At 43.6% G+C, this 27,440-nt stretch overlaps 1 protein-coding gene across 9 annotated transcripts in view; it reads right to left on the reverse strand.

Annotated features, from left to right (window-relative positions):
- Positions 1-1,737: 1,737 nt before the first annotated feature.
- Positions 1,738-27,440, reverse strand: part of BLVRA (biliverdin reductase A) — a 46,240-nt gene continuing 20,537 nt past the window's right edge. For 6 of the 9 annotated variants that reach the window (XM_061464634.1, XM_061464629.1, XM_061464627.1 and 3 more), the window contains exons 2-7: positions 15,690-15,817; positions 13,881-14,000; positions 13,155-13,252; positions 11,661-11,768; positions 10,733-10,904; positions 1,738-4,991 (exon numbers count right to left, since the gene is read on the reverse strand). In XM_061464634.1, coding sequence (XP_061320618.1) covers positions 4,718-4,991; positions 10,733-10,904; positions 11,661-11,768; positions 13,155-13,252; positions 13,881-14,000; positions 15,690-15,808 — 891 coding nt within the window. In that variant the 5' untranslated portion in view covers positions 15,809-15,817 and the 3' untranslated portion in view covers positions 1,738-4,717. Of the gene's footprint in view, positions 4,992-10,732; positions 10,905-11,660; positions 11,769-13,154; positions 13,253-13,880; positions 14,001-15,689; positions 15,818-15,907; positions 16,106-27,440 lie in introns of all 9 variants that reach the window. The other 3 variants (XM_061464630.1, XM_061464633.1, XM_061464632.1) reach the window with 3 other exon arrangements.

Here is a 27,440-nt window from a genome sequence, read left to right on the forward strand (position 1 = left end):
GGTGACAAACATTTCCTTCATCTCCCAAACCCTCTCCTATTTACTGGGCCTTTGCAGGAAAAGGGGTCTCTGGCACAGCTGGATGGAATCCATGGGGTGATGTCTGGTAGTGATGGGCCAGGAGGGAAACACCCAGCATATGGTGTGTGAAAAGAGGCAGAAGAGTGAATAAAAGGAGCAGATTTGAAGCAGAAAGGCAGGAAACTTAGAAATCCTTGAGGCCACAGTTAATTTGCAGAGTGGAAACATATTGTAAAGAGGAAATATGTCTTTAGTCATAATTAAATACATAGTCATGTATATACCTAAAAGCATGTATTAACAATTTCCAAAACAAGACAAAACATTCCCCATGCTTCCTGCTTTTGCTTGGCTTGGGTGACCCTACCATGTTGTTCCTTGTCTCCCTGAATCCCACAGTGAGGTACTGGGGGCTGGTGTATTTGGGTACTTCTATCGCCTCCAGAGGAAAAGCTGTATAGCTGGGGAAGTTCTGTGCAAGGCATCTGGACATGCTGAAAGCCAGTGCATGGGAATGCTTGCCTGGAAAGCTGGAATGTGTCCCTGCAGCACGGCACACAAGAAAGATGCCATCACAGGTGAAACATAATGTTCTTCTGTGCCCTCCTGACCAGCACTGGGGTCTCCAATGACATCCTCCCCATCAATAACGTCAACTCAAGCAGCTCCTGTGGCACCCCCAGGTCCTCTTCACCTTTCCCTTATCCCACCTCCCATGTTCCCATACTGATCCTGACAGTCCTGAGCAATCTCACAGTTAAATTAGACCCCATTCCCAGCACCCACAGAACAGGTTTTCAGGTAAATCCACCTCCTTCCCTCCAAGCTAAAGCTTCCCACACAGCTTTGCAAGTCTTCATGCCAACAGTTAGTTTCTTTCCTCCTTGGAAATGTTCCATTCCCCTGATTTCTAGCCCCCTCAGAGGGCTTTTGGACCAAATCACCTCTTCCAGGTTCCAGCTAGCGCGTTGCAGTTAGTGACTCCATGCCTCTCATCTGCCAGCCTTCAGCCTGTGTCGGCAAACTGAGCACCCCTCCTTTATGTAGGAACATTTTGCATGACAGCTCTTTCCATACCAACTCCATAGCACCAGGCAGAGTTGACCAAGTGTACTGCAATGGACTTCCTACAGCATCCCACAGGAGTAGGGTGATTTCCAGCAGAAAATCAGCTATCTCCAAAGAACATGATATACTAACCTGCCCATGTCACAGCTTATACTTACCTTTCGTTCCTCTGCCTCTCTAAAACTGGTTGGGTTCAGGCTATACCAAATACTGTCTGAAAAACACTCCTGCTAGTATTTGTTCTATGATAAAGCAGTTTATTAACACCACAAGGAAACCCATTTCAATACCTGTTTCAGATTCTACTTGGCAGGTTCAAAAAGGTTGCTCGCGTACAACAGTTGGGAAACATTTAAACAGCCAAGATTTAGACTTGCCAGTACTCCTGGGAAGGAGTCGGAGCAGACCGGAAGGGCAGGAATTTTGTGGGAGTTAAGGTCACAAATGCCACCACACTTGTATTGAAAACTTTGAAATAGGAGAGGGAGACAGCTGAGGGCTCTAGGACAGGATCACAGCCTGTAGGCACTGGCAGGATTTCACAGGGCTTGAAGAGTGAAAGAGGTGGTGGGGGGGGAACAGTTGAGACAGAATCATTTCAGCACAGGCAATAGGAACTGCAAATGAAAGACGATGGGAACTAAAAGGAATGATTAAGAGCTCCAATATTTTATTGGCGAGTTCAACATCTGGTTGAACAACATGTATTTGAAGCTTGACATCCGGCAGGTCTTGTATGCAAACCACGACAGCACCTCAGCAAAGTCAAAGGGCTGAAGGAAAAGCCATTTGAAAGCTACAGGCTCCCAGGAGCAGGGCAGAGAGCAGTATGCAAGCAGGTTAGCTGGGAGGAAGGGGAGGGGGGTGGAGGAGAGCGGGGGCTATACAGCTCTAAGACATCTGCCTTCCCTAGCTCCAATTAACCAGCTAATTTCCCCAGGCACTCTCTATGGAAACAAGCTTCTCCAGAGAGTGATTCACTGCACAATGTTACACTGCTGCTCTGCAGCGCTCCCCTGAATTTATTCTTCATTCCGTAGAGGAATACTGCGCTCGCCACCGATGCAGAGTGCACCCTGGGAAACGTGGTGGCTAATTTTGATGCCTGCAGATGGGGAGTGTAAGTCCCTTGCTCTCCCTCCCTAGCTACCTGTTGTGAATTAGTGTGTAAATAAGTGGTGTTCACCCCGTATTTGCAACTGAAGAGTTTGTCAAGAAACAGCTCCTCTTGTGCTGTTACACATAGCAGATATACACACAGCAGATAACTAAATTCATTCCAATCCCAGACTGGAATGAAATGGGATTGGAGATTCCAATCGCATTTTACCACAAACCCACATTTTCCCCTTCCTACAGCATCAGATCTACCCAGGCAATGTCCATCACATTGATAAAGAAGTCCCTATGAATGCTCGGTAAGTGTCCATTTGGGTAGGCAAATGCATGAACTGCCTGCACAGACCTGCTGCCAAACCACACATTTCAACCCATTGAAGTCAATAGAAAGGTTTTCACTGATTTAAACAAAGGAGTAGCTTTAAACGAATTTCACATGCTGAATCCATTCACATATCAAGTTCCAGTTGCTCCTAAATCTGACTGATTGGGGAAAATAACACGGAGTCTCTCACCTTCTCTAAGTAACTGAACTGTAGTCAGCTTCTGAATGAACACGATTTACCCAAAGGAAAACTTTCTTCCCCATCAATATTGACTGGCTGTAATTCTGTAGCCATTCACAACATCTATGTGCCCTAATTTAAAATTGCCCAAGTAACAACATGAGAGAGAAACAATGGTTCTGTGTCTGAAAGAACAACTGCACAGGCTGAAGTCTGCTGCTATATTAATATAGCACTAACAGATGTAATTAGAAAGTAAAAGGCAAACAAAGGAACTGTTAAGAGTTCTGTGCACTGTTTAGGCTTCTCCTAAGACTAAAATGCTTCTTTAGGGAAGTGATAATGTCTTCATATGTGACTACTATAAAATGCCTCACAGGTGTCATATGCCATAACCTGTCCTGGGTCTCACTGGGGTAATTTTCTTCCTAGTAGCTGGTATGGATTTGTGTTTTGGATTTGTGCTGGACACGTCATTGATAACCCAGGGATGGTTTTGTTATTGCTGAGCAGCACATACACACACTTGAGGCCCTTTCTGCTTCTCACACACCCCACCAAGTGTGTGGGCTCAGGGTACACAAGGAGTTGGGAGGGGACACAGCTGGGTCAGCTGATCCCAACTGACCCAAGGGATATCCCAGACCATAAGATATCACACTTAGCAATAAAAGGTGCGGGAAAAAGAAGGAAGAGGTGGATGTTTGGGGTGATGGTGTTCTGTCTTCCCAAGTAACTATTACATGTGACAAAGCCCTGCTCTCCCGGAGATGGCCAAGCACCTGGTGACCATAGGAAGGGATGAATCAATCCCTTGTTTTGCTTTGCTGGCGTGCACACCTTTTGCTTTGCTTATTAGACTGCCTTCATGCCAACCCACAAGTTTTCTCACTTTTGCCCTTCTGATTATCTCCTCCGTTCCACCAGGGGAGAGTGCAAATGGCTGTGTGGGACTTAGTTGCCAGCTAGGGTTAAGCCACAACATAACTGCATGGCTATATTTGCAAATCACTCCATTTTCTATAGTCCTATTCTAATTTTATCACTATTTCTAAGTAATTTCACTGTTTCCAGGAGCGCAGGAGTTATTTTTTTCTTTGAGAGTTGGATGTATATTATTTTTTGCAGTCATCCACTCACATGCTGACTTAGATACAGAACACAAATGAAGGACAGTAATATGCTGCTTCCAGAAAAGTATTTAAATTCAGTAGAAAGCAGCCATGTGATGCATTAGTTTAATGTACTGTTCTCATTTCTGCACTGTTCTCATTTCTGCTGGGAAAAGATTTCTATGTTGGCACAGGGCTCCACTGAAATTGAGTGAACTCAACATGGCATCTATTAAGAGACAAGGTATTTCTTCTGTTCTGGTTTGATTCTATTTGAAAGTAAATGATTTCCACTGTGAAAAAAAAAACAACACCCAAACAACAAAAACACCAACAAAACCCCCTAAATAGGCACAACAACTAACTAGAGCAAATACATAGAACAATGTGGGGTATCTGGAAGAAAAGGTTGGGACTGTGGTGGCCCAAGTTCTGCAGATCAGGTAAAGAGGTGGAAAACTCACCTAGAACATCATTCTAGCTAATACTTCTTTCTAGGTAATACTACTAAATGAGACATACCTCATTGTAAGACATGTCATGGGGGAGATGAGAACTCATGAGGGAAAATCATATCTAGTGTTTGCAGTCCTCCAGTATATGCTCTCAGGGACATTTCCAGCCAAGTCACAGGAAAGCTTGCTGCTGCTAGGTTCCTACCTGCCTGGAAGGACAGCAATGCATTGAAGCAAGGTAACGTCGCTTTGTGTTGGCACAAACCAGAAGGCACAGGGTATAGCCCAGACTCTCCAGCCCACCCAGAGAGCCTAGGAATCACAGCTAGGCAAAAAGAAGGTAATGAAACAGAAATAGCAACTGCCTGATGGCAACAGTGAGCTCTCGCCCTACAGCTTTCCCTTCTGTCATGTTCCTCCTTCCCTAAGCGCAGTCTCAGGAACGGATTCTCTCTGGCTGTTCACAGTGCTGTTGGATCTCCTCGGCAAGGTCAAGACACCGCAAAATTCGCCACTTCTCAGCAGCCAGCTCCTCCTTGGATACCTGGCCCAGCAGTTTTTTGGCAAAAAGGTTCTGATCCTGCATGAAAAGGCCCACAGCAGACCTCGGGGCTTGAGGGAAGTTCTCCAGGCAACCACTTGTGAAACAGAAGTTGATTTTCTTTTCACGTCTCATCCCTGGTCCCCTTTCTTCAATCCAAGTCAGAGGTCTAGTGTGGAGGAACAAAGAAAGAGTATTTATGAAGAAACAGAGTCAACAGTTCTAGTTCTAGTTGCAGAAAATGCCCTAATAAATGCACCATTTCAATCACTGCATATTCAGGTAACATTTTCTGACCAACGTGCCTAGTCACTGCAGAGATGAATACCAGGTAACAGTCTTAACTCTGCCACTGCTTCATGCCATGACTTTCAGCACACCACCTGAGCTCTCTCTACAGCTTTGATGTCCCTCTGCACAAAGTGAAGCCAGCAATGTCTAGCCATCTCACAGCGATGAGGGAAATTTAATCTGCTTGTTTGTGGACTTGGATGAAAAGTGCAGCTAAACATCCAAATATTTTGTGAGTGATCCAATCACAGCTAAATTCACAAGGCCCTCAGTGTCCAGTTATTCCTCCTGCAAGAATAAATTTAGGTGAACCAGCTGCTTCCATGCAAGCTGAACGCCACCCCTTTACAATGAGCTCAACAGATGGCAAGTTCACCCATGCACACACTAGCATCCACACTCTCCAAGCTTTTCAAATACTTTTCTTTCTCTTCTCTGGGAGCACCAAGTTGATCCTAGAGATTACACCACAAAATGTCAATTTTACCTGTTTCAGCTACATTGACTCTCAAGCAGGTCTTAATCAAAGTCAATCTCAAGTCAACGTGAGACACAGTCCGCAGGCCAAGCACTGGTGGTGTTGGCTATTGACTGGCATAGCTCACAGGTCCTTGCAATTTCCTCCCCAACTTCCTAGTTTGACTGAGGAGAGAGGAACCATGGCACATGCTCCATCATTTCAGGGGACTTAAACTGCAAACGCATACAGAGGCTTTGAGGAATGGTCCTCAACACAAGCCACAGCCACGATCCTCCCTTCCTGCTCTTTTGTCAACTGCCCAAAACATGCCATTACCTTTCTGCAGCTCATTCATCAGCACTCACTACTGCCTGTGTTTACAGGATGCACGTTATTTTTCTTATTTGGTTATTGATGGCCCTTCCACAGTCCTTTATGACCCATTTTAGTCTGCCACTCACAAATTATGAGGGCATCAATAGCATGGAAGAATTAACTCTGTCTTCAAGTAGTGTCCATTAAACCCTCAGTATCATCAGATCTAAAAAGAAAGTCCTTGTCAATCTACCCTGAATGCTTTCTGCAGAGCGCTCAGCTTAATGATTCAGCACCTCATCTTTTATGCTTTAGGATCCAGTTTTTACATTCACATCATTGTATCAATTATTCTTCACAAATTAAGCATGGCCAGATGAACCTGACTGGATAGAATAACACAGCTGGAGAAAAAAAAGACTATATCACAGCTTGCAAAGTGCACAGGAAAAAATCCTCAGAGGATAATAAATGGAAAGACATCTCGTGTTTCAGGAAGTCTCAAGGCTACGTGTCATTGCAGGCCAGAAGGGTGCTTGAGGACCATATCACTCGGCGTTTTCTATGTCCTCATCCTCCTTCCCCGAGGAGCTGGACGTTGACCTCAGTCAGAGACAGGCTGTTGAGCAAGCTGGGTTTTGCTCCAACTCAACAGAGCCAGCTCTATGTTCTTACGATAGCAAACAGCTACAGAGGGTTCAGGCCACTGTTATTCAAAGCTGCTTTATCTCAGGTAGACAGGTATGAAGAAACCACTGGGCACAAAGATCTCCACCATGATACGATCCAAAACAGGCAGTGTCAAAGCCTCCCTGGGATGACCTAGTGCACACACACAGCAGTGATCAGGCTCAAGCGTATGCTCCTTCTGCTCTAGCTTGGGGAAGCCACTGAACCAGAAGCACAATCATGCAGAGAGGGCAGAATTTAATCAAAGTGATTAAAATGACTGATTTAGATCAGTGGGCAGGAAAATGCTGGGTTTAGAAATAGATCCATCTTCTTCTGCAATCAGATTTTTAGTTATTTTCCCAAAGACAGGTCCACTTTACTTGATTGGTAACCAGAACTTATTAATTTTTTAATTAACAACAACTTCAACACTAAAATTAATCCCTCTTCTGCCATAAAAATACGCATGCTGCAAGTCTCACATGATTTAAGCAACTTTGTAGCTCAAGAAACAGGTTTGTATTTTATGTCAGAAAACTGTGACGGGCTGCTGCTTTTCAAAAAATAACTTCCCCATGTTCATTAAAGATTTGTACGAAGTATAATGGAGCAAGTTAGTTATTTAAAAATGTTATAGAATCATAGAATAATTAGGGTTGGAAAGGACCTTAAGATCATCAAGTTCCAACCCCCCTGCCGTGGGCAGGGACACCTTACGCTAAATCTTATCACCCAAGGCCTCGTCCAACCTGGTCTTGAACACTGCCAGGGATGGAGCATTCACAACCTCCCTGGGCAACCCATTCCAGTGCCTCACCACCCTAACAGGAAAGAATTTCCTCCTTATATCCAATCTAAACTTCCCTTGTTTAAGTTTTAACCCGTTACCCCTTGTCCTGTCACTACAGTCCCTAATGAAGAGTCCGTCCCCAGCATCCCTATAGGCCCCCTTCAGATACTGGAAGGCTGCTATGAGGTCTATGTTACTTAGAAGAAACAAATCCAGCATTTTTGGAAACTGAATAAAGCCACATAAAGTATGTTGGACAGTTAAAGACAACAAAGAAAGTTTAACCAAACAGTAACAAACCACTTTTACACTAACTTCTTAAAAGCAAGCACCATCTGCAGTGAAGAAACCATCCTGACTTACTGTGGTTTTTCTGTCTTTCCGGATTGCTGACTGGTAGAGCTCTCTTAGCTATATTTTACTCAGTGATTGGAAGAGGCTTTCTGCTCTTCTGATTCTCTTGTTTCCTCAAATAATGAGTGGCTCTAGTTGGACTCAATAAACCAAAATGGGGCAAGCAATCTTTGTACTTGCAGAAGAATTAGCTGGTTTCATGCCTGAAAGAATTCTGGGTCCACTCAGCTTAATATTTTATGTAGCAACATCTGCAGAAAGCAGTTATTATATGCTTTTTTATGGATGTTCAATTTGAAGCTATTTGATTAGACTTTGTAAGCTTAGATCTCAATAAAAACATCATTTCAAATGCTTATTGTCAGATTATGTGTTCAGAAAATGTTTAAAAGAAATTAAGACATTTTCCTTTTCACTCTTTGAGAATGTCAATAATTTTTATTTACCATGCAATCAAAAGGAGCTACCTTACCTTGGATGGGAATTAGACAATTAGACCCTACCCCTAGTTAACATTAAAAGAGACATTGCCCAAATCATTCTCTCTCCAGCTCGCACTAAAAATTCATTTCTGACATTCACTGAATCCAAGCTCCATAATCGTGGGACGGGAACTGCAGTCCCAAACCAGCCATGCTGTCAGTGGAGGTTTGGCTTTTCCTGGATTGCTCAATGTTTTATCACAGAGAGGCTGTCAGCTCAACTCTCTTGGAAACAGAACAGAGGCAGAGGTCATCTCTCAGATAGCTGGGTGTCAGGCGTTAACACGCACCTCCAAAATCCACCCGGAGACAGATGAGCAGCCAGCGCGGGCTCTGCAGCAGAGGCAGGCTATAGCCTTTGCACAAATCCCTGCTTAACAAGCAGAACACAGGCTCCTGCATTCTGCACCTGCTGTATTTTCCAAGGTAAAAAATAGGCTGAATTAACCTGATTTCTCAGGGTTAGTGCATTCGTGCCTTTCGAAAACGGACGAGAGAGCTCTGAGGGAAGGTGCTGACCTGTCCCATCCTTCAGCACCATAACGGTTGGGCAAATTAGAGCTGTAACACCACCACCGTTACTGCTGGGCCATAACTTCATTCGATAGAGAGTGGGCCAAATTCTCTACTGCTGTAACTCCATTGACGTCAATGGGGGAAGGTCAGCAGGAAATATGGCCCTGCCACAGAACAGAATACAGGAACGCTATGTAACTTTCCAGCCAGCGTAAATTATCCCACAGGCATAAAGCTGACTGCCCCCGAGGTCATTAAAACGCTCATGGTGACAAAACACACACTGACCCATACCAACAGTAGTGGGTATCAGTGTAGAGTGGTAGAGAGCAGGAAAAAAACAGTACTGTAGAAATAGGTTTGTATCTAGCAAATATTTATGTCAGCTAAGGACTACTAGGAGACGGGACAGCCAGGGAAATGTTTAAACCACCCGCTAGTTCCACCTGCTGGAATTAGTTCAAATCTCACTCTATAGATCTTTGCAGCTACTTCAATTACTGGCAAGTTGCTAGGAGGGTAAACAGAGCTTTTATACGGAGTTCTGTCCTCTCAGAACTGCGTTTTCAAAGGCATTGGAAATGATGTTTTCTTTAAAAAGAGAGGAAGATTGGTAAGACAAGATGCAAATCCCACAATAAACTGCAGTGGGCTTTGTAGGACTGGCTGGTAAAATGTTTAATTAGACCCGTGGTGAAACCAACAGTTCAGGTGAGCCCTGATTATTCACTCCCCACATAGCTGGTCCTTCAGGTTATTAATTTTTAACTAAAAGCTTTCATAAAATTCCTAAAGAAGCAAGCATTAAGTTTGGTGGATTTTCTTTTTTGTTGTTGTGGTTGCTTCTTTTTGGGGTGGGTTTGTTGCTTTGGGGGGTTTGTTCTTTGTTTTGAGTTTTTTTGTTGTTTTAAGTGTTCTAGCAGTGTATGTGCAGTACAAAGGGTGGTTTATTACACAGACAGGCCAGAACATTTTCCCATATGGTCTTATTTTCCCTTGCTCTCCTTAGTCTTCTCCTATGACTTTTCTCATATGCCTACGAAGAGGTCATCTCTCTCAAAGGCACAGCATGCTATATGGAAAAACAGGAAAGCAGGAGCAAAGGGAACGGAATAAACTGTTCCGTCACCATTCCTACTTCCTAGGAAATGTATAGACCTTGGGTAACTTCTCTGTACATTTTCATGTCCGACGATTACCCAGTTGCACCTATAGCATGCAGTAAACTGCCATCGTAAGTAACTTCAACCTATCTGAGGGACATGACTTTCAGGCAGATGGCCCAGAATGACAAAACCTGGGAGTTTCCAGTGAAACACTACACCACCAGACTTCAGATCAAGTTCAGTACTCAATCCACAGTATAAAACACTGGTGACTTACTTCATGGTCACAGAGTACACTATTTTGTAGCATTAAAAATATACTATTTGATAACAAGGCTATTGTTATCAGATAAAAGGAAGGTCAAACATTATTATAAAATGCATCATCAAAAGAGTTTTCTGCAAGAAAGTCATAGTGCAATGGCTGGAAAAAATGGCAAGTAATCCTGGCTGCTGGATTCTCACCCATGCAACGAAAGACAAAAAAAGAAGAAAAGCAAAAAGACAACAAAGGGAAACAGATTGTTGTCCTACTCAGGAAGTATCGAGGAAACTTCAGTACCGCAGATTAGGCATTAGGCAAAAGCAAACCTGGCGTGTTGGCATGTCAGTAGTTTATTATACCTCTGCTCAAAATGTATAATTTTCAATTAACTTCCAGCTAGTACTACCTACGAGCACAGCATTACAGTGCTATAAGTTAAGTATCACAAGCAGTGCACCACCTTTTCAAACAGCTGGAGTTTTTCAGCCTTTAAAGAAACATTAGCTTTACAGCTAGAATGTCTGATGCCTGACTTTCAGGCCTGTTTGTCTTGTACACTTCTATGCCGATATCTACCCATTCCATTTCCACAGGCGGAAGAGAGGATGCAGATCTCCTGCAGATGACACCTGAGGAGTCTGCCATGCCCATTTACTTACTTCTTGTTTGCTGTCTGAAAGTGAACAGTCATTCTGGAATAATTCTTATCCTTCTGCTTTTCTCTGGTGGCAGAGGTAACAGTGAGGTCTCCAAAGAGGTCAATCAGCCAAGTCAGTCGGGCAATTCCACTGAAAGCTGGGAATCCTGTTTTGTTTTCATCGAGGACACTACCTGGCAACACAGCAACAGAAAATCTTGAGAAATGGGAAAGAGAATAATGCCCTCTACATAGGAAAGGATGAAGAAACTGCAGTGTTGCAGGCTTAGAGACCAGGGTGTAGAAAGGCCAGGAGTGGAGGGACTGAGCAGGAAAGTCAACAAACACGGTCAACATTGAAATCAGTTGGTAAGGTATAAGAGAAGGCTGCAAAAAGTTCATACACAACAAACCTTTCAGGATACGTTGTAGACAAGAAGTTACATTCAACTGTTGGATTCAACAAGGGAATAAAATAGGGAGAAAACAATAGCTTGAAAGCCTCTCCCAACTCTTCCAGGGGCAAACACCAGTAGTGAAAACAAAGTCCCCAGTAGAAATTGGGACACATTCTCTTCTCTGAGACAAATATGAATGAGAAATGGTGGTCACTACCACCAACGTACAGAAGGGGTGAGGAAGTATCCTCTCCTCCATACAACAAGGCATGGGCTTGCATTCTTCACCAAATAGCAGAAAGAGATTAGCAAAGCAACAGTCCATAGAAGACAACTGTTAAGGCAAAGGTGCAGACAGCTCTACAATGAATTTCAAAGGTCCAGACAGCTCTGCAATGAATTTCATGGGAATATCCAGAACTGATACCTGTGTCTCTAGTCAGTTATAGGGATTCTCATCTAAAAGGACTGAATGAAGCCTAGAAGGACTGGCGTCCCTGTGGAGCAGTCAGACAAATCCAGATGGACTTCAATTCCCTCACAGGTACTGACCTGTGAAATGCAATGTTCCCTTCACCAGGTCTTTCCCGGCCACCTCTTTTTTCAGCTGCTTGTACTCTTCAGTCAGAAGTTCAATGTGCTCCACATGAAGTACTTTATCTGCCATTCAGGACAAAACAAACCATCAAACAAACAAAAAACCCACCAAAAATCAGGACAGACCAAATAAAAGAGTTCTGAATGAATCAAAGGCACGTCTAAGCAATAAAGGCTTCACCAGCCACCCATGGGAACTCACTTATAAATGTTCTCATGCATGGCTGGTAGAAAGATGTCAGAAAGAAAATCAGACAAGGGCCCTGCTCTGAGACATCAATCTGGGTTAAGGATTTTTCAGGAGACAACAAATATAGAGACTACAGGAACAGTAGTCACTATGTTTAACAGAAACTCTGTAATGAAACCCAATACCCAACTAAAGCTGAAACATGAGTCTTCAAAGCAAAAAGCAGATTAATCCTTGGCCTCTTTCCCCTCACATTTCCTTGTTCCGCATTTCTTTCCTACTACCCTGTGAGGAAAAAAAATGGAGTAAAACAATTATACCACTCAGACCCAGACTGTAACGGTATGTTAAAGATAACCTCCCTCCACTGCAATTAATTGGACTACTTTGGAATAGAGGCTGTCCGATACACACTGGATGTGGCCCTCATTCAGTATGTGTGTTTCTGGAAGGTTTCCAGGAGAGACAATTTAGGCTGCTGACAGTAACTGCTGCTGCTTCAAGAGAAAAGGCATAAATTCTGCTCAATGGGAAGCTATTTGGCGAGCAAGAAGGCAGTTAAGTGGTGATGGCACAAGGAAACAACAGAAATCCTGTACCTCTGGTGTTATAGAACAAAAGTCACAAAGGAGATTTTTAAGAAGTAGTGGTTTAAATAGTGCAGCTTGTCCAAAGGGTTTGAACTGTGCTCCTGCCCCACTGTACTTTTCCTTGCAGCCCCATACATCCCCATTGGTCTCAGCTGAACTGCCAGCTCCTGACCCCTGGCACAGCAGGGATGAGACCACGCACTTTCCAGAAATAAAGAGATTTTGTCTTTCAGACAGGGATGTCTTGCTGGCCTACTATAGCATGAACAGCTGTGTGTGACCAGCACATCACAAATACTAGAAATTAGGGGAGCTGTTTCCAGTTTATTTTCAGGGAGAGAGAACAGCAAAGGGCACAAGTCAAATGGCTACACTAATTAAGTGCTTTACTATCAGTGTGACAGATGTTTCCTTCTCTAACTGCATTCTTAGCATCACAAGCAGAGACCAGTGCTTTTGTGAGGGCAAATGTACCTTACTCTTTGCGATGACATCTGTGTGTTTGTTTTCCCATTACACACAACTTAAATCCCAGATTGACACATCTCTAAGACAAGCATACTCCCTTGTATGTTATGACTAAGAGTAGACTGGAGCCCTGTGAGTCTGATGCCTTTGGTGCTACCCAACAGCTAATACTGCTTACTCCCTTGAGAACATATGCGTTACCTTTCTGCTCAGCCATCTCACAGAGCTCATGGGCCGCCTTAGCAGACAAAGCCATGGGATACTCAACGAGGACATGTTTCCCAGCTTCTAGAAACATTCTGAAAGGGATACAAGATCAGTCTTTAAAAAGAATATCATCATAATCCTCTCTCCGCACTGTGCAAGCTGCTTCTCATTCTCACAGTCAGCACCCTGCGGAGAAAAGAACAATGCAGAGTAACAGAAACCCACTGCAAGTTTCCTAGCAAGGACTGTGTGTGGCTGCATCACACATTTAAACACAGGGAGAGCTGGCTTTTAATTCTTTTTCCATAGAATCCTCTCACTCACCTAGAGCGAGTCACTAAAACGCCACAGCGTTGAGCACCGCCATTTCTAACTTCCAGACACTTGAGTGGCTGGAGTGGGGCACCAGAGTGCCTTTTGTCTATATAATCTGTGAAGAAAATCTTTGGATCCTGGTTTTAGCTGCCTGTCCACCAAACACAGGCCTAGAGGTATGCAATTTGTATTACCTGGGAAATGAGTGCATCTTAAATCGTACTCTCTTCCAGAGCTTATTGGGTGACCTAGGGAACTCACTATCTTTTGCTTCAGGCTTCTAGTCTGGCAGTCTCTTCTCCAGTGTCCACATCCTCTCCTAAAACAGCTTTCCACAACTCCTCTATGCTTCTAAATTACAGGGGAAAGGGTAGGAAAGAGGGGAAAAAAAACACTTCAAAATACCTGATGGTTTCTTCATGGCTTCTGTTCTCTGTACTGATGAAGGCTGCATGGATCTCTTTGCTTCTTAGAGCATCTTCCAGGCTAATCTGCTTGACCTCATTAATATTGCCAAAGCTTCTCCTGTGTATTTAGCATAAATATAACCAGAGCATAACTGTCACAGTCCATTCTCCCCAAGTGCATATTGTGCAACAGCACATAGAAATTGTTCCCATGGATGGCTGTCTCACTGAGCTCAACCGGGGTAAAACAAAGGCAGCCTGTTATCCAGGAAGATCATGAGCACTTACAGACAGAAGTGGAGTGCACAAAAGAACAAAATAGATGGGCCAGTGCGTAGGTGGTGGTATCAATCCAGAAACTGCCCTGCTATTGAAGCGTAAAGTGCTTTCTGATTAGTTTTGTTGTTCTGGTTTTAGTAAGCATCATTACAAAAGAACCATTTTAAAAGAATGACTAGAAGGAGGATATTGCTCCTATGGGAGAACTTCTCCCCAGCATGCTGGATAACACGGGCCAAAGCACTTGAGTCGACAGGGCCACGTGCAACTACACGTATGGACAAGGAGATGGACAAAGCAGATGCTTGGCTATGATGGCACACACCCCGTGCCAGAGCTAAGGGAAAGGCCTTGGCCACCACCTTGAGCAATCTCCACCTGAAAATGAAACACATGCAACGCCCCCAAAAGCCTTTTACATCAATAAAGACTGGAGCAGACACCTTGACAGTGTTAGGATAGGTGACAGAGGGCATGAGGGTAGGCCACAAGCCAGACCTGAAAGCAAAGATAAATAATGTTTGCATGTGATTGGAATGCAAAGAGCAAGACAACGTATCCAAGCAAGCTGTCCGTGAACCTGTGAACTGTGCATCTTGACAGCACTGTTTCTCAACAGAAGTAGTGAAAACCCTATCTTGAGTGTTGTTTGAGGCTAGCTGTACCACTAGCAAAGGCATCAAGGAACCAAGAGTCTATTTGGCAGGGAAATAGACTGGATGACCTAATGGGTCCTCTCAGTCTCAAACAAACAACCCTGACTGCATGATTTAAATATAGCTGGAAAAATACATTCACAGTCGGAGATCCATACATGAACAGCTTAACTATTTAAAACCTTGATGTTATGGGGCAGACAGTCTAGCAGGAATGCTCAGAGGGAGGTATATAAATTTCCATGTCTCCAAGCTAGTGAGAAAAACTCTGGCTCTCTAAGAAGCAACTTTACTGTAGGTACTAAATTAAGGGATTTCCTTTAAAGACACTGTAGGTTCAGTACCTTGTCAAAAAGAAAATAATTAGAATTTTATGATGAAGTTGCATTATTAGGAATGTTACAAACTTCTGTTTTTGTAAAACACACCTTTTTTTAAACGCTGTAAAACTTCTTATGTCTTTTAAACATCTCTACAAATGTCATGCAAACAGCTCATTAGAGTGACTATTGTCTGTATCGCTCTGAACCTACAGGACATCTTAGACAGAACTTTTACCACACAGATCCTACAGCATGAACATCTCCCAGCTTTTACTTTAGCAATTTCTGCAAGGTATCTCCCTAAGGTAATCCATTAGTTCCCTCCTGCAAAGCTTTCTGTGCTCATTTCCTAGCTGCCACTCAGAATGACAGGCATATTTGCATACACTTTCCCTGTTCAGACAGCCTTAATTGTAAGAGAAATATAAGACTTCAGATATTAATCCCCTGCCCTCTCAAATAATAGTCCTCCTCATGGAAAGGCATGTGCACCAGAAGAAAGAATCATTACAGTACACATATTAAACATGCTAAGATGACATTTCTAACCTGGACACAAATCCAAAGAGTTTCAGGTGCTCAGAAGGGCTGGAAGGCATCGGATTCATCAAGTCCCGGATTCGTGCTAAGCCAGCGATTCCAACTCCAACCACCACTGTCCCAAACATTTTGTTAATCTGGCCAAAGGGGAAAAAAAAAAAAGCAAGATTTATTGTCTTTTAGTGGGGAGAGAAGCATCTGGGAAGAGAGGAGGGACGATGGCTTACTCTTAAACCCTGCTTTCATACAGCCAAACCTGATTCAGATGTCAGCAACCAGCTAACAGAGATGTGATGCTACAGGCTACTGAGCTCACTTGCATCCCATTGAGATGTGGTCAAGCGGTTCAGACTGTCACAGGGCTGGTCTTGAGACTTGTATTTAACAGCTATGATATCACAGCTCCAGCACAAAGTTCTTCCTTTCTGTGAATAGAAGGCAGACTTCAAAAGTGAGACATTCTGCTATTTATATCAGCATTTCCATGCTGGAAAGGAGCCAAAAAGGTCTACAAACCCAGCAGAGCTTTATATAAACCCTGCTGACTTCCTGAGCGTCTGCAGCACAGCCTGCCCTCGGCTGCCACACCAACATTCATAGTGCACGGCAGCATAGCTGAAATACTTTGGGACAGGAAGCAAAGAGCGTCTTTTCTTCCCCTGGGTAACCACTGGCATGTCCTACAACGTCAAGATGCAACCAACCATCTGATAATTTGGTCAAGATGTCGGCTTGACATTTCCATGCATGAAGAAAGCTCTGCCATCCCTTTAATGACAAGCAGGCATGTCTTCAAGATTTACATCTCCCAGAAGCGCATTCCTGCCACAATTGCATCATAGAGAGGATGAGCCAGGAATTGCACTTGCTGGACCACTGGTAATAAATTCTCCTGTTGGATTTATGACTTGCCACTGATCTGCAGAAGCACTAGGCAACTGCTGTAACCTTTCAAACCTGCACTGTTCCACCACCCTGAGGACTAGCAACACTTTGTACAGTAATTTTAAGATTTAGAGGAAAGCCGTCCTAAAACCAAGCCAAGTCAGCCCCACTGCATTTTTTCCTCCTTCCATCCTACTACAGCATCCCTTCAAACTCTGTTTCTTCTGTTTCAGTGTTCTCCTTCCTGCCACTGCCAATCCCTTCACCTGAATGAACTCTTTCAATCAGTTCCACTACCTGGCTGCAGCCTTTCAAATCCTCCTAAGACTTAAATGGATAAAAGGACAACCCCACTTCACTCCTCCTTGTGCCTCTTGTCTGACAAGATCACAGCTGTAAGAGACCATTCTGGCAGTGTTAGAGGTTGACAGCTGCTAAGAAATTACATCAACTGACACCGAGAGAAAAGTTCAAAGAAATCACGTCATTTGGATTTTGTTTTATTATGAGCTCCTGCCTATGTAGATATTCCTGTCAGTGTTGAACTCTGCTTTCTTATACATGCCAAAAGGGTACCAGGGTAAAACACACAGCAGCATGTTTAATATAAAAGAAGTGAGTGATACTGGAAGAGTTTTCCAGGGGGATTACAGTGACATGGCATTACCAAATATCTGAGGTACAACGTGATGGCACATTATAAAAGAAACTTGTAAAAGCCCTCCTTGTAAAAGAAGGAAGGAGAGATGTATAAGGCTGAGAGCGAGCGAGGGGGAAAAGAGAGTAACATAAGCACACAACCCATTTTCACCTCCATCACAGGCAGAGCCCTGGTCTGGGCTTAACTTTCTCTATGGCCGAAGAGACGAGACTTGAGTGTTGCAGAATTATCTTAGCTGGAAGAAACTCCTTGAGGTCACCCGATTCAAAACCCACTCAGTCACACCAGGGTCACACCAAGTTCTGCCTGACCCCACAGTGACAGATGTGAATCTGGCAACCTCCCAGGGTCCCTGATGCAGCCTTTGACCACCCTCACAGCAAGAACTTCTTAGTATCTACTTCTTAGTAGTAGTAGTGGGATCTAACTTCTTAGTATCTACTCAGAATTCCCTTGATGCTTTTTGCCATTTCAATGCAACAAGCTACACTCTCGCTAATGTAGTCAAGGACAAGGTTAGCCTCTTCTTTGTCAGAAGAGAATGCTGTGGACTGAGGTTCAACTTGTCCACTAGCCTCTGCAGGGCATTTTCTGACTTTCCAGCCAGGCAGTCCTCAACCTGATGCACACGGTTATTTGCCCCTGGAGAAGGGACTCCATGTTTGCCTCTGTTGAATTCAGGATGCTCCTGTCTGCCATTTCTCCAGCCTCCCCAGGCATCAGTGGTGCATTGACCACTCCCCCATCTTTGATTTTATCCACAGACTTGTCACAGCTGCACTCCATCCTATCGTCCAGGTGGCTAATAAGGACATATAACAGTACTTGCCCTTTTCCAGTCACCAGGACTCTCTCCTGATTGACAACTGGCTTCACAGTGACATCAACCAAGTCCTTCAGCACCCTTGGATGTACCATGTCTGGTGTCAGGGGCTGCTGTACATTCAATTAGCTCAAGAGCTCTATCACTGTCTGCTGCTACTGTGGGTAATGCTAAATTCCTACAGACAACTGTTAGCAGACTCAGAAACCCAGGAAGTCTGAGGACAGACCTTTACTAGTCAAAGCCACAGCAGAAAAAGGCATCGAGTGCCTATAATTTCCTTCACCTTGGCCCCACTGAGCTGCAGGCTCAGATTTACTCAGCCTTCTTTTTGTTCCCAGCGCACCCAGAGAAACTTTTCCTGTGGTTCATTTCAGCTTCAGCTGAGCTTTGCCTTTCCCTGCTCTGTCCCTGCAAAGCTTGGTCACTGTCTCTATGTCCCTCCTGGATAGTCCCTCCCAGTTTGTGCACTTCTTGTGTTTGAGCTCGGTCAGGTCCCTGCCAATCCACACCAGCTTTCTGCCATGCATGGCTCTGCTTGCAGCACACTGGAGTGAGAAACCTGTGCTTTGGGGAGGTTGTCCCTGCAGATCAACCTCAGCCCCTCTGATCCCCAGGGCAGTCTCCCATAGGATCTTGCCAAGCAGAGCCATCAAAAAGCCAGAGAAATGCTTTTCTAAAGTGTATGGTTGTAATTCTTTAGAGTCATAAAGGGTCCCAGTGTGAATCAGGACCAGTTCAGCAGAGGTTTAGAAGCAGTCCAACTTGGCAGTAACTGATCATGGGCTTACTTCAAGTTCAGAAATTTTCAAGGTTACTGGAGTGTTAAGCTGTTAATGTTCACCTACTGCCTTTAGCAGGACTGGGAGTGGGAGTCACACAGCAGACAGATTCCCCTGAGCCTCCTACAGTCATCTCGTTTCCAAGAACTGCTTGTTTCTCTGGTGATCTGCTGACCTCCTTCTCCAATGAAGTGGAGGATGTGGGGAGCCACCTACCTTCTTGCCATGACCAAAGAACATCTCTCGGCAGATGCTCGTGTTGCTGAACTTCAACATTTTTGCCTCTCCTTTGAGAAAACTTTCCAAGTTTCACCTGATGACCTTCCCAGAAATCACATTTTAAGAGGGGCAAAATGATTTCAACCTAAACCCAATGACTGTTCTGATGCAACATGTTGTCATGGCAACCAGCCATTCGGTCCAGGTCAAGGTTTGCAGGCTAATACGGTATCCACACGGAAAGAGACAGCTGCTAAACGTACGCTACAGAGCCTTTGCTTTTGCACATAGTGAGGAGAAAAATCGCTATGTCTGCATCCCTGCTGCAGCTTTTTATTACCCTCATTTTGCCCACACAACAAATCCTGCAGCTGCTCAGGGAGAAAAGTAAATTAGGTGTTTTTTGGAACCAGGTAAGAGCAGAACAGAGAATACTCATCTGAGAGTCCAGATGAATATATGAAAATTTACTCCTTACTTCAAACCTCTGCATGAGGATAACAGCAACGTTCTCTTTCAAGTAGGAAAATGATGAAGAAAGAAGCCCAAGCTGTAAACTGCTGTGCCTGTCTTCCATGCTTTTTTCTTAAAATCAGTGATATTGGTTAAAGCTTTAACAAAATGATTTCAGAGGTGTTTTTAAGGCTGCTGAACTTTGACTCCTGTCATACTGAAAAAAGAAATGTACAGTAAGTGATATAACAGTGCATCAGCCTGCATCCAAAAGCATTTTTTCCACCTAAGTGGCTGTAGGAAAGTAAAGGGGCTGAGGAGAAGATTGGAAGGGGACATCCTTCATGCTCACAGATTGTGATTGAGGAGTACCTGCCACCACCCAGCATCTGCTGGCCTGGCCTGGTTGCATGAAGCTCTGCCAGCCCCACTAAGGGTCCCCTCTGAACTGGGGCATGGTGAGTGCTGGCTGGCGTGGGAGCTCTTTCCCACTGATGGCCAGCACAAAGGGGGTCCTCTTACCCAGGGAGACAAGCCCTGCATGACACAGAAGTAGAGATGAGAAAGGCATCTAGCTGAAGAGGATCATTTATCCTACACTAATACATCATTGTCACATCACCCCTCTGCTCTCTGTTGAGATTTCTGTGACTCTTTGGCTTATTTCCTCCATTGGACGGATCTAGGCTAAAAACCCAAGCAAACAGCTCTATACTCAAATATTCTTGCAAAATTCAGCAGTAAAACAGCAGCAAACCAAGCAATGGAGTATGCCAAAAGGGATCAGTCACCCAGCAAGTGTGTGCCTCCCCAGTACAATCACTATGGGACTTCAGTCCCTACATCTCAAAACCTCTTACCTCACTGAGGTGAGCTTATGGGGAGCAAGGCTTACTTCTGTTGCGTGTACTATCACTTAAGGCCAATGCAGAGGCAAGGTAAAAGGCAGAACTGAAGAATTATCTTCCCGTCAAGAAAATTTGTCATGGCCTTTCTAGACATGACAGGTTGAGAACGGGTACACAGAGAATGTCAGTAAGCCTTGTGCATTGTCCCTGCAGTTTTCAAAGTCTCATTCCCACAGAGATGAATGAGTGACTCACATAGAATCAAAATATTTTGCCATTAATGTCACTTGCAATAGCGTAACACTAATGTGGGAGGCTTTCCTGAAGTGCTCCCAGCCTGGTCTTTTTAATTGTGCCACTTCAAGTGACTACTGCTTCACTGCCACATGTATCTTAAGAGTAGCAGGAACCTTACGGATGAGTACTTAATCTGAAAACACTGCTGTCAAGGTTTGTTCACTTTAGCAAACTCAACAGTTGATCCATTTCATTCCCACAGTGATTTTTCAGCAATTCTCTCTCCAACACCCCCTTCTATACCTGTCAGATCTTCGCTTACATTAAATCTATAACTCTACCAAACCTGAGTGCCGACACATCATCATTTCCTTCCTGCTGCTTAAAAATACACCATACAACCCCCACACTCCAGGCAGCTACCTCCCAGTACTCCAAAGAATAAAGGAGAACTCACATGGCTAACTGCCAGCAACAGACCGGGATTCTGGGGCTGCTACTGGGCAGACTGGGTGTCTGAACCTGAACCTGGCTGCTGGAGGGATTCACCTTGTACTTTACATATATACATATATATTCTCACTAGCAGACCTTCAGCCAGAAATGCTGCTGGTGCCATCTGTGTTTCTGTGAGTGCTCTGTCTGTAATCTGTGTGGCTGGCCACATACATGTCTATATATGTGGTGTATATGTGTGCTCTTTGTGTGTGTGGTGACTGGGTATGTTTTCAGCCTGCTTGGACCAGGGTCCATGGAGCTGTACAGCCGTGCCCCTTTCAGGCTGCGTCAGCCTGATACTTTCCCCTAACATAACCCAAAATGGACTGAGGAATTTTTCCAGAGATCTCTGTGAGAAGACTTATGGATTAAGCACCATAGAAAATGTATTCCCTGTTACAGCAGCAAAGCCCTGAGATGAGAGTTGCAGCATCTTCCTCAACAGAAGTTTTTAGGGGAACACTGGACAGACAATAGCAGTCACAACCTGGCAGAGGGGTGCTGGTACATGCTAGAGCCTGTACCACCCCATCTTATTCTCATTGTCTACTATTAGCAAGACACATCTGCCTGGAGCAGAGAAAGCAGGAGCTGAACAATGTGGCTTTTGTTAGTGCTGTTTTTTAAAAGGGAAGAACTGCACAAACGCTCCAATTTAGCAGCCCATTCAAAGGCATAAATATCCTTTGTTCTGCAGAAAGCCATTTACTTGCTTTAACACCTGTATGTGCTGAAGTACCTTCTCAAGGAGACCATACATAGGAGTCACTAATCCTAACTATAGGCAGAACTTGAAGGGAAGACAGAAATGAAGGCAAAGAAAATAATTGCTCGACTGCTAACACATTGGAGCGTGACTTTGTGTTTTTGCTCTGCCTTTGCTGCAACCAAGAGATAAAAGTAGTCTTTATGCAAGAAAGAGACAGTGAGGAAAGCAACCAGGAACACTCTTCATTATTTCTTTTTAAAACATTAATTGGCCATAAAATGAGAGTCAGAAATTTTCTGGAAGACCTGCCAAGACCGTTTACAGTTTCCATATTTCAAAGGAAAACAACAGCACCAAGAAGCTGCAGAGCAACCACATACATCTTCCTTGAGAGCTGTTTGTTACAGTCTTAAGTATCACACCCCCCACCTCCCACTGCCTCCCAGTGCCTCTCCATCTCTCACACTCATCACTCTGGCCATCACAACCCAGGCCGCAGTGTCCTGGCAGGCACATAGGCTCTGGTGAGCTGTAACTTCAAGGCACCAACTCTCTCAGAGGTTTGCCAGCAGAAAACAGTCTTTCATCCTGACTGGCACCACTGTGCCTCGGAAACAGCCAGAATGGTCTTTTCTTCCCAGCTTTCAAAAGCCATTTGAACAATACACATGCATCATTTTACATTTATAGGCAGGCTTTCTGATTAAATTCTGGTTTTCCAGCTGGCTGCCAAAGCTGAAGTTGATGTCGTTATACTGAGATATGGCCAGATGCTGTATTACAGCTGCCAAACAAGCACCTTTACTCTGTACAATGGGTGATTAATAATAAATGACTGCACTCATAACAGATATGCTGTCTCCAGCATTAATATCTCAGCAGAAAGAAAAACATTTATTAAAACACACTTTTGCAACCTAACCCTGCTGACTCCAGAGTCTGCAGTGGTCCTGACTGCCATCACATTAAGGCAGCTCTCCACAGCCACAACTCTGTACTTGCAGCAAAGACATTTCACAAAAGTAATATAAAAACCATAAGCAGTACTGGAAGAATCCAAAGATCTATTTTTAATACATGACATATTCCACCCTGTGGGTGACTAAATCAGAAGCGCTGTGACATACGTGCATGGCTATGAATGACCATTTCATCCTGTTCTCTGTCTGTAATCACCGTCTGTGGTTCAGATTTGGTTGCTAGTCTGAAGAAGAAAAACAAAGCCAAATAACATTTCTGAGATGGAGTCCCAGAGGTGTGTAGAGAAGCTAAGTCCTCAGTCAGGCTTGTTTTGTTTGAAACTCTGAGAGAAAAGATTACATTTTGATACACCTACACTGCTAAAGGCTAGAACTATCCAGGAAAGAACTGAGCCTGCCTTTAAGGCACCTGAAAACTATTAAGATGACATAAAATCATACAATAGATAGGGTTGGAAAGGACCTTAAGATCATCTAGTTCCAACCCCCCTGCCATGGGCAGGGACACCTCCCACCAAACCATGCCACCCAAGGCTCTGTCCAACCTGGTCTTGAACACCTCCAGAGATGGAGCATTCACAGCTTCCCTGGGCAACATGAAGGGCTTAATTTTTTATTTCATAAATATAAAAATATCTCCTTAAAATAAACCAAAACCCAGCCCATTACTTCCAATGTTAAGTTTCCAGGAACTACTCAGGAGGGAATTACAGATTGTTTTGTGAAACGTCTGGTGGGTAAATAAACAACCCCACATAACTGCAGCCTCATCACAGCTATTCTTTAACCAAAAGGCTGCCTGTACATGGCTAACTGGCATATGACTCAAGCAGAGAGAGCCACAAAAAGTCCCAAACATTTCTTTCAGGCTTTCATGTACTATCAGTTTTTGAAAGTGGATTTGTCCCTGGCAGTAGAGTGTTTTAACAAGCAACTGTCAATTACTTTGGAGTAAAGTACCATTTCAGATGAGCATTCAGGAGAATGCGCTATGGTATGGAGCTATCAGCAGTTCACAGATCAGTGTTTTCCATGGGATCAAACAGTATTATTGCTCCAGTAGCAGTTGGTGTGTGAACACAGGCTGGAGAAAATAACCCTGAGTAAAGCTAAAAATGATACTTGCTCAAAGGGGAAAAATAAAAAGGCATGATACACATTATCCACCCTCGCTTGACTTAATGCTCATGTAAACACTAAAGCTATTAGACTTGAACTCTGCCAACTCCCTGGGGACCATGAACGGCGTCCCCTGGCTTCCCCGCAGAACAATAAAGCCACCAGAGTAAAGTCTCCACATGGCTACCCACTGAGACCCTGCTTAAACACCTGTTTGATAAAAGACCTTGCTGGTTTGTGCCGACTCTTGCACTTTTCGAAATGGAGAGCTTTCCACATAAAAAGTAAAATAGGAGTACTGTTCATCCATACCTGCATTCTGGGGGAAGCTTTACTCGAAGCTAATCACATGAGGTGTAGCTGAACAGGCAGGGAGCTGGGACATGCCAAATAATCTCCCTGCTTCCCTTCCCTCCCTTCTCCTGCTCATTTTGTTTTCCCTGTGTCACCTAATGAGGTAAGTGGCTTCTTCACCTCACTTGAACAATTCACAAGTGCTTTGCAGGTAAATTCTAATGCCAGGAGAGGCTTCCAAGCCTTTGCTGTAATGAAAGTGATGACGGACAATTACAGAGAAATGTTCTGATATATATTCTAAATTACTGCATCTGTCCCTGAATTTGCCTGCCCATTACTGCAGTCCTTTCTACAAACACTTTCTTCTCCAGAGGGCCTAAGGAATGCAGAGCTGGGCCGAGCAGATGCAGGAAAGCTGTATTTCCAGGCTGTATTCTTACTTTCTTCCATAAGTTTAATGGGTGACCTGAAGCAAGCAAATCGCATCTCCTTTTCCTCTCAGTCCTCCCAGTTCCAGAACAGGTGAAATTTCTTTCTCTCTTCTGTAAAGCACTCTCAGACCTCATGATGATGCCATGTAAGACACAGGTATCATTCTTCTTCACTGTAGGAAACCCTACACAGATCAGACATCTACAAAGGCGGCTATAAGTAATGCTTGTATAGAAATATCTATATAAACCAATACCATATAACACGTGAAACATTCTTTCTTTCCCTTCTCTCGCTGTTAAATTCATCTGAAACCTGAGCCCTACAAGGAATTTTATGCAGGCTTAGCTTTAATCACAAGTAATCCCACTGACATCAATGAGAAGGCTGCCCCAAGTACATTAAGAAATAAGAGCTTTTGCTGTTTACTGTAATATTAGCAGGCAGAAGAACAAAACACATCCAGCCACAAGTATGTTCTTTTAATACCTTCTGGACTCAGCCCAGTTGATGATACCTATCTTCCGGTCCACTAAAGGTCACTGCATCCCAGATCTGTAACAGGCTAACCTATTTTGAGAATTCCCCAAACAAAAAAAGCACTCCTGCTACATGCTGCAGTCACCATAAAGATATTGCTTACCATGGCTGATGAAGCCTCCTGCCTCCACCGTTAGCATGATGCAACTCATAACACCAGAGGCCTGCCCCATACTCTCTTCAGAGCAAACAATATACACGTAAATTGTAGCTGCTCAGACCAGCATACCTTTTTTTAGCAAACTTTCTCTTCTTCTACTCCAGCAAAAATGTTTTCAACCTTCTTATATCAATTGAGAGTGATGGAAAGTTGGGGTTTTCTTTAATAACTAGATCGATAAAACTTGGGAAGTAGATAAAGTTTGGCATAACACTGTAATCCTAAAAATGATGCATGCAACAGCTAAGACCTCTGTCATTTTATCAGTATACCACTCTTCAGGAGGGTCTGAAAAATGCAATAGATGCTCTTCATTCCCATTAAATTTTTGAAATATACCTATTTCAGCAATTGTCTGAGAAAGAAAAAAATAGCCCTTGAATGAAGAATAAAAATTGAGGTTACTCAGATCCCTTCTAACTTTAGAGCTCAGTATTTTTCATCTTACCAGGCATCGCAACACTAAAGGATATACAGGCCAGCTACTAGCCAGCTGTCTCATGAAGAGTTAGTCAGCAATTCAATGGGATTTAGCAGGCAAGTACTAATAGCAGCTGCACATCTGGTAAAACTGTCCCCAAGAAACCAAAACCACCTTTACCAAAATATCCACCACTAGAGGGGGCATTTGGTATCCTACTTAAATAGCACTGATAAGGAAGTTAATTAAAAACAATTAGGTTATACGAATGCTGTAAAAGCATATTGCCTGCAGTACTTGAACAGCACATTAGATCCTACGCGAAGTTTTAGGAAGAACACTGCTTTCTTTGAGTATAACGGGGGACAACACAAACTCCGCATCTCCCAGTTCCTAGGCCTACCTACATCAAACCCTGCAGAGATGTAGTTTCATATGCCAAGAAGAAAGCTAAATTACCCTCCAATTCGGATTTGCCTGTACAGACAGACAGTTCTGAGCATGCCTAAACTGGAACCTTCAAGGGTGCCAACCTAGAGCCTGACATGCTTATGCTAAAGCTTGACAGAGAAGTGAAAGAATGACATACAAAATGGTTCCTATTTACAACTCTTCTGTCTCTTTACAGACCACCATCACCAGACCTATTGTTCCAAAAAGTCTCCACAAGGACCTAAAAAACTGCCATCAAGTTGGGTCCAACTGCAAGCAAAGCAGAAGATTCTACTTGCTTCAAGCCACTCCAACAGCTACTGATATTTAAAACATGTTTGAAGGTAGATTAATATATATGGCAACTCTTGGACACAGATGTGTAGTGAATACAAAACTCATTAAAAATTATAAATTTGATTGGGTCCACCCACTGACATTAGCTGGAAAAGGATAAGGATGGATTCTGCTAGCATATTAGGGGCATCATAGGTTCTACATTGTTAAATATTGTTGGTTTGGGACCAGCAAAACTGCTGGCAGCACCTACAAAACTCATGACCCTCTCTAAAATCTATGTGAAAATAACTGTAATTGATGGGTAGGCTTAAAAAAAACCTTTCCTCCTCTCTATCTGTTTTCAAAGATGTGGAGCTGGAAGATCTTAGTGAAGCTGACTGCCTGCTTGAAGGAGTATTTTAAATGCACAGCCTATTGAGAACCAGCATGGCCATATAATTAAGATAAAAGAACCCAGTACTGCTCTTTTCATTTCCTCTGCCAAGTGAATGGGCTTAATGTGGACCGGTATTTTAGTTACACCAACTGTGGCTGAACAAATGGATCATATCCCATCAAAGGCAGGATCGGCACAACCACCTAACTTTGCAGTAACTAAAACGGCTGCTACAAAGGTTCAGGAGCAGACAATACTCTGGCCACTGGAAGAGGGAAATACACCATGTAAAAGAGGTGGAAAAAGAACTGGACCATGGAAGCAGATTTCCACAAGTGAATAATCCTGTTTGAAGCATTATACAGGCACTTCTCTCTCCTATCCAGATCTTATTAGAATATAGCAACTTCATTTTGTTCTGCAATATTTGGTGAAATGATTTAACAGTTACTCTTATGAAGAGCTTTGTCCCCACCTCAAGCTTCTGTCCTTAACTGCACCATTCTTTTAAATGGCCAAAGAGGTCACTGAGTTCTGAAGAGAGTGGCTGTACTGAACCACCACTATCCTGTGTTACCAATGATAACA

Source organism: Pezoporus flaviventris, unplaced genomic scaffold, assembly GCF_033815535.1.
Source record: "Pezoporus flaviventris isolate CSIRO_AGI_PZ_B2104156 unplaced genomic scaffold, CSIRO_AGI_Pfla_v1 ptg000037l, whole genome shotgun sequence".
NCBI lineage: Eukaryota > Metazoa > Chordata > Aves > Psittaciformes > Psittacidae > Pezoporus > Pezoporus flaviventris.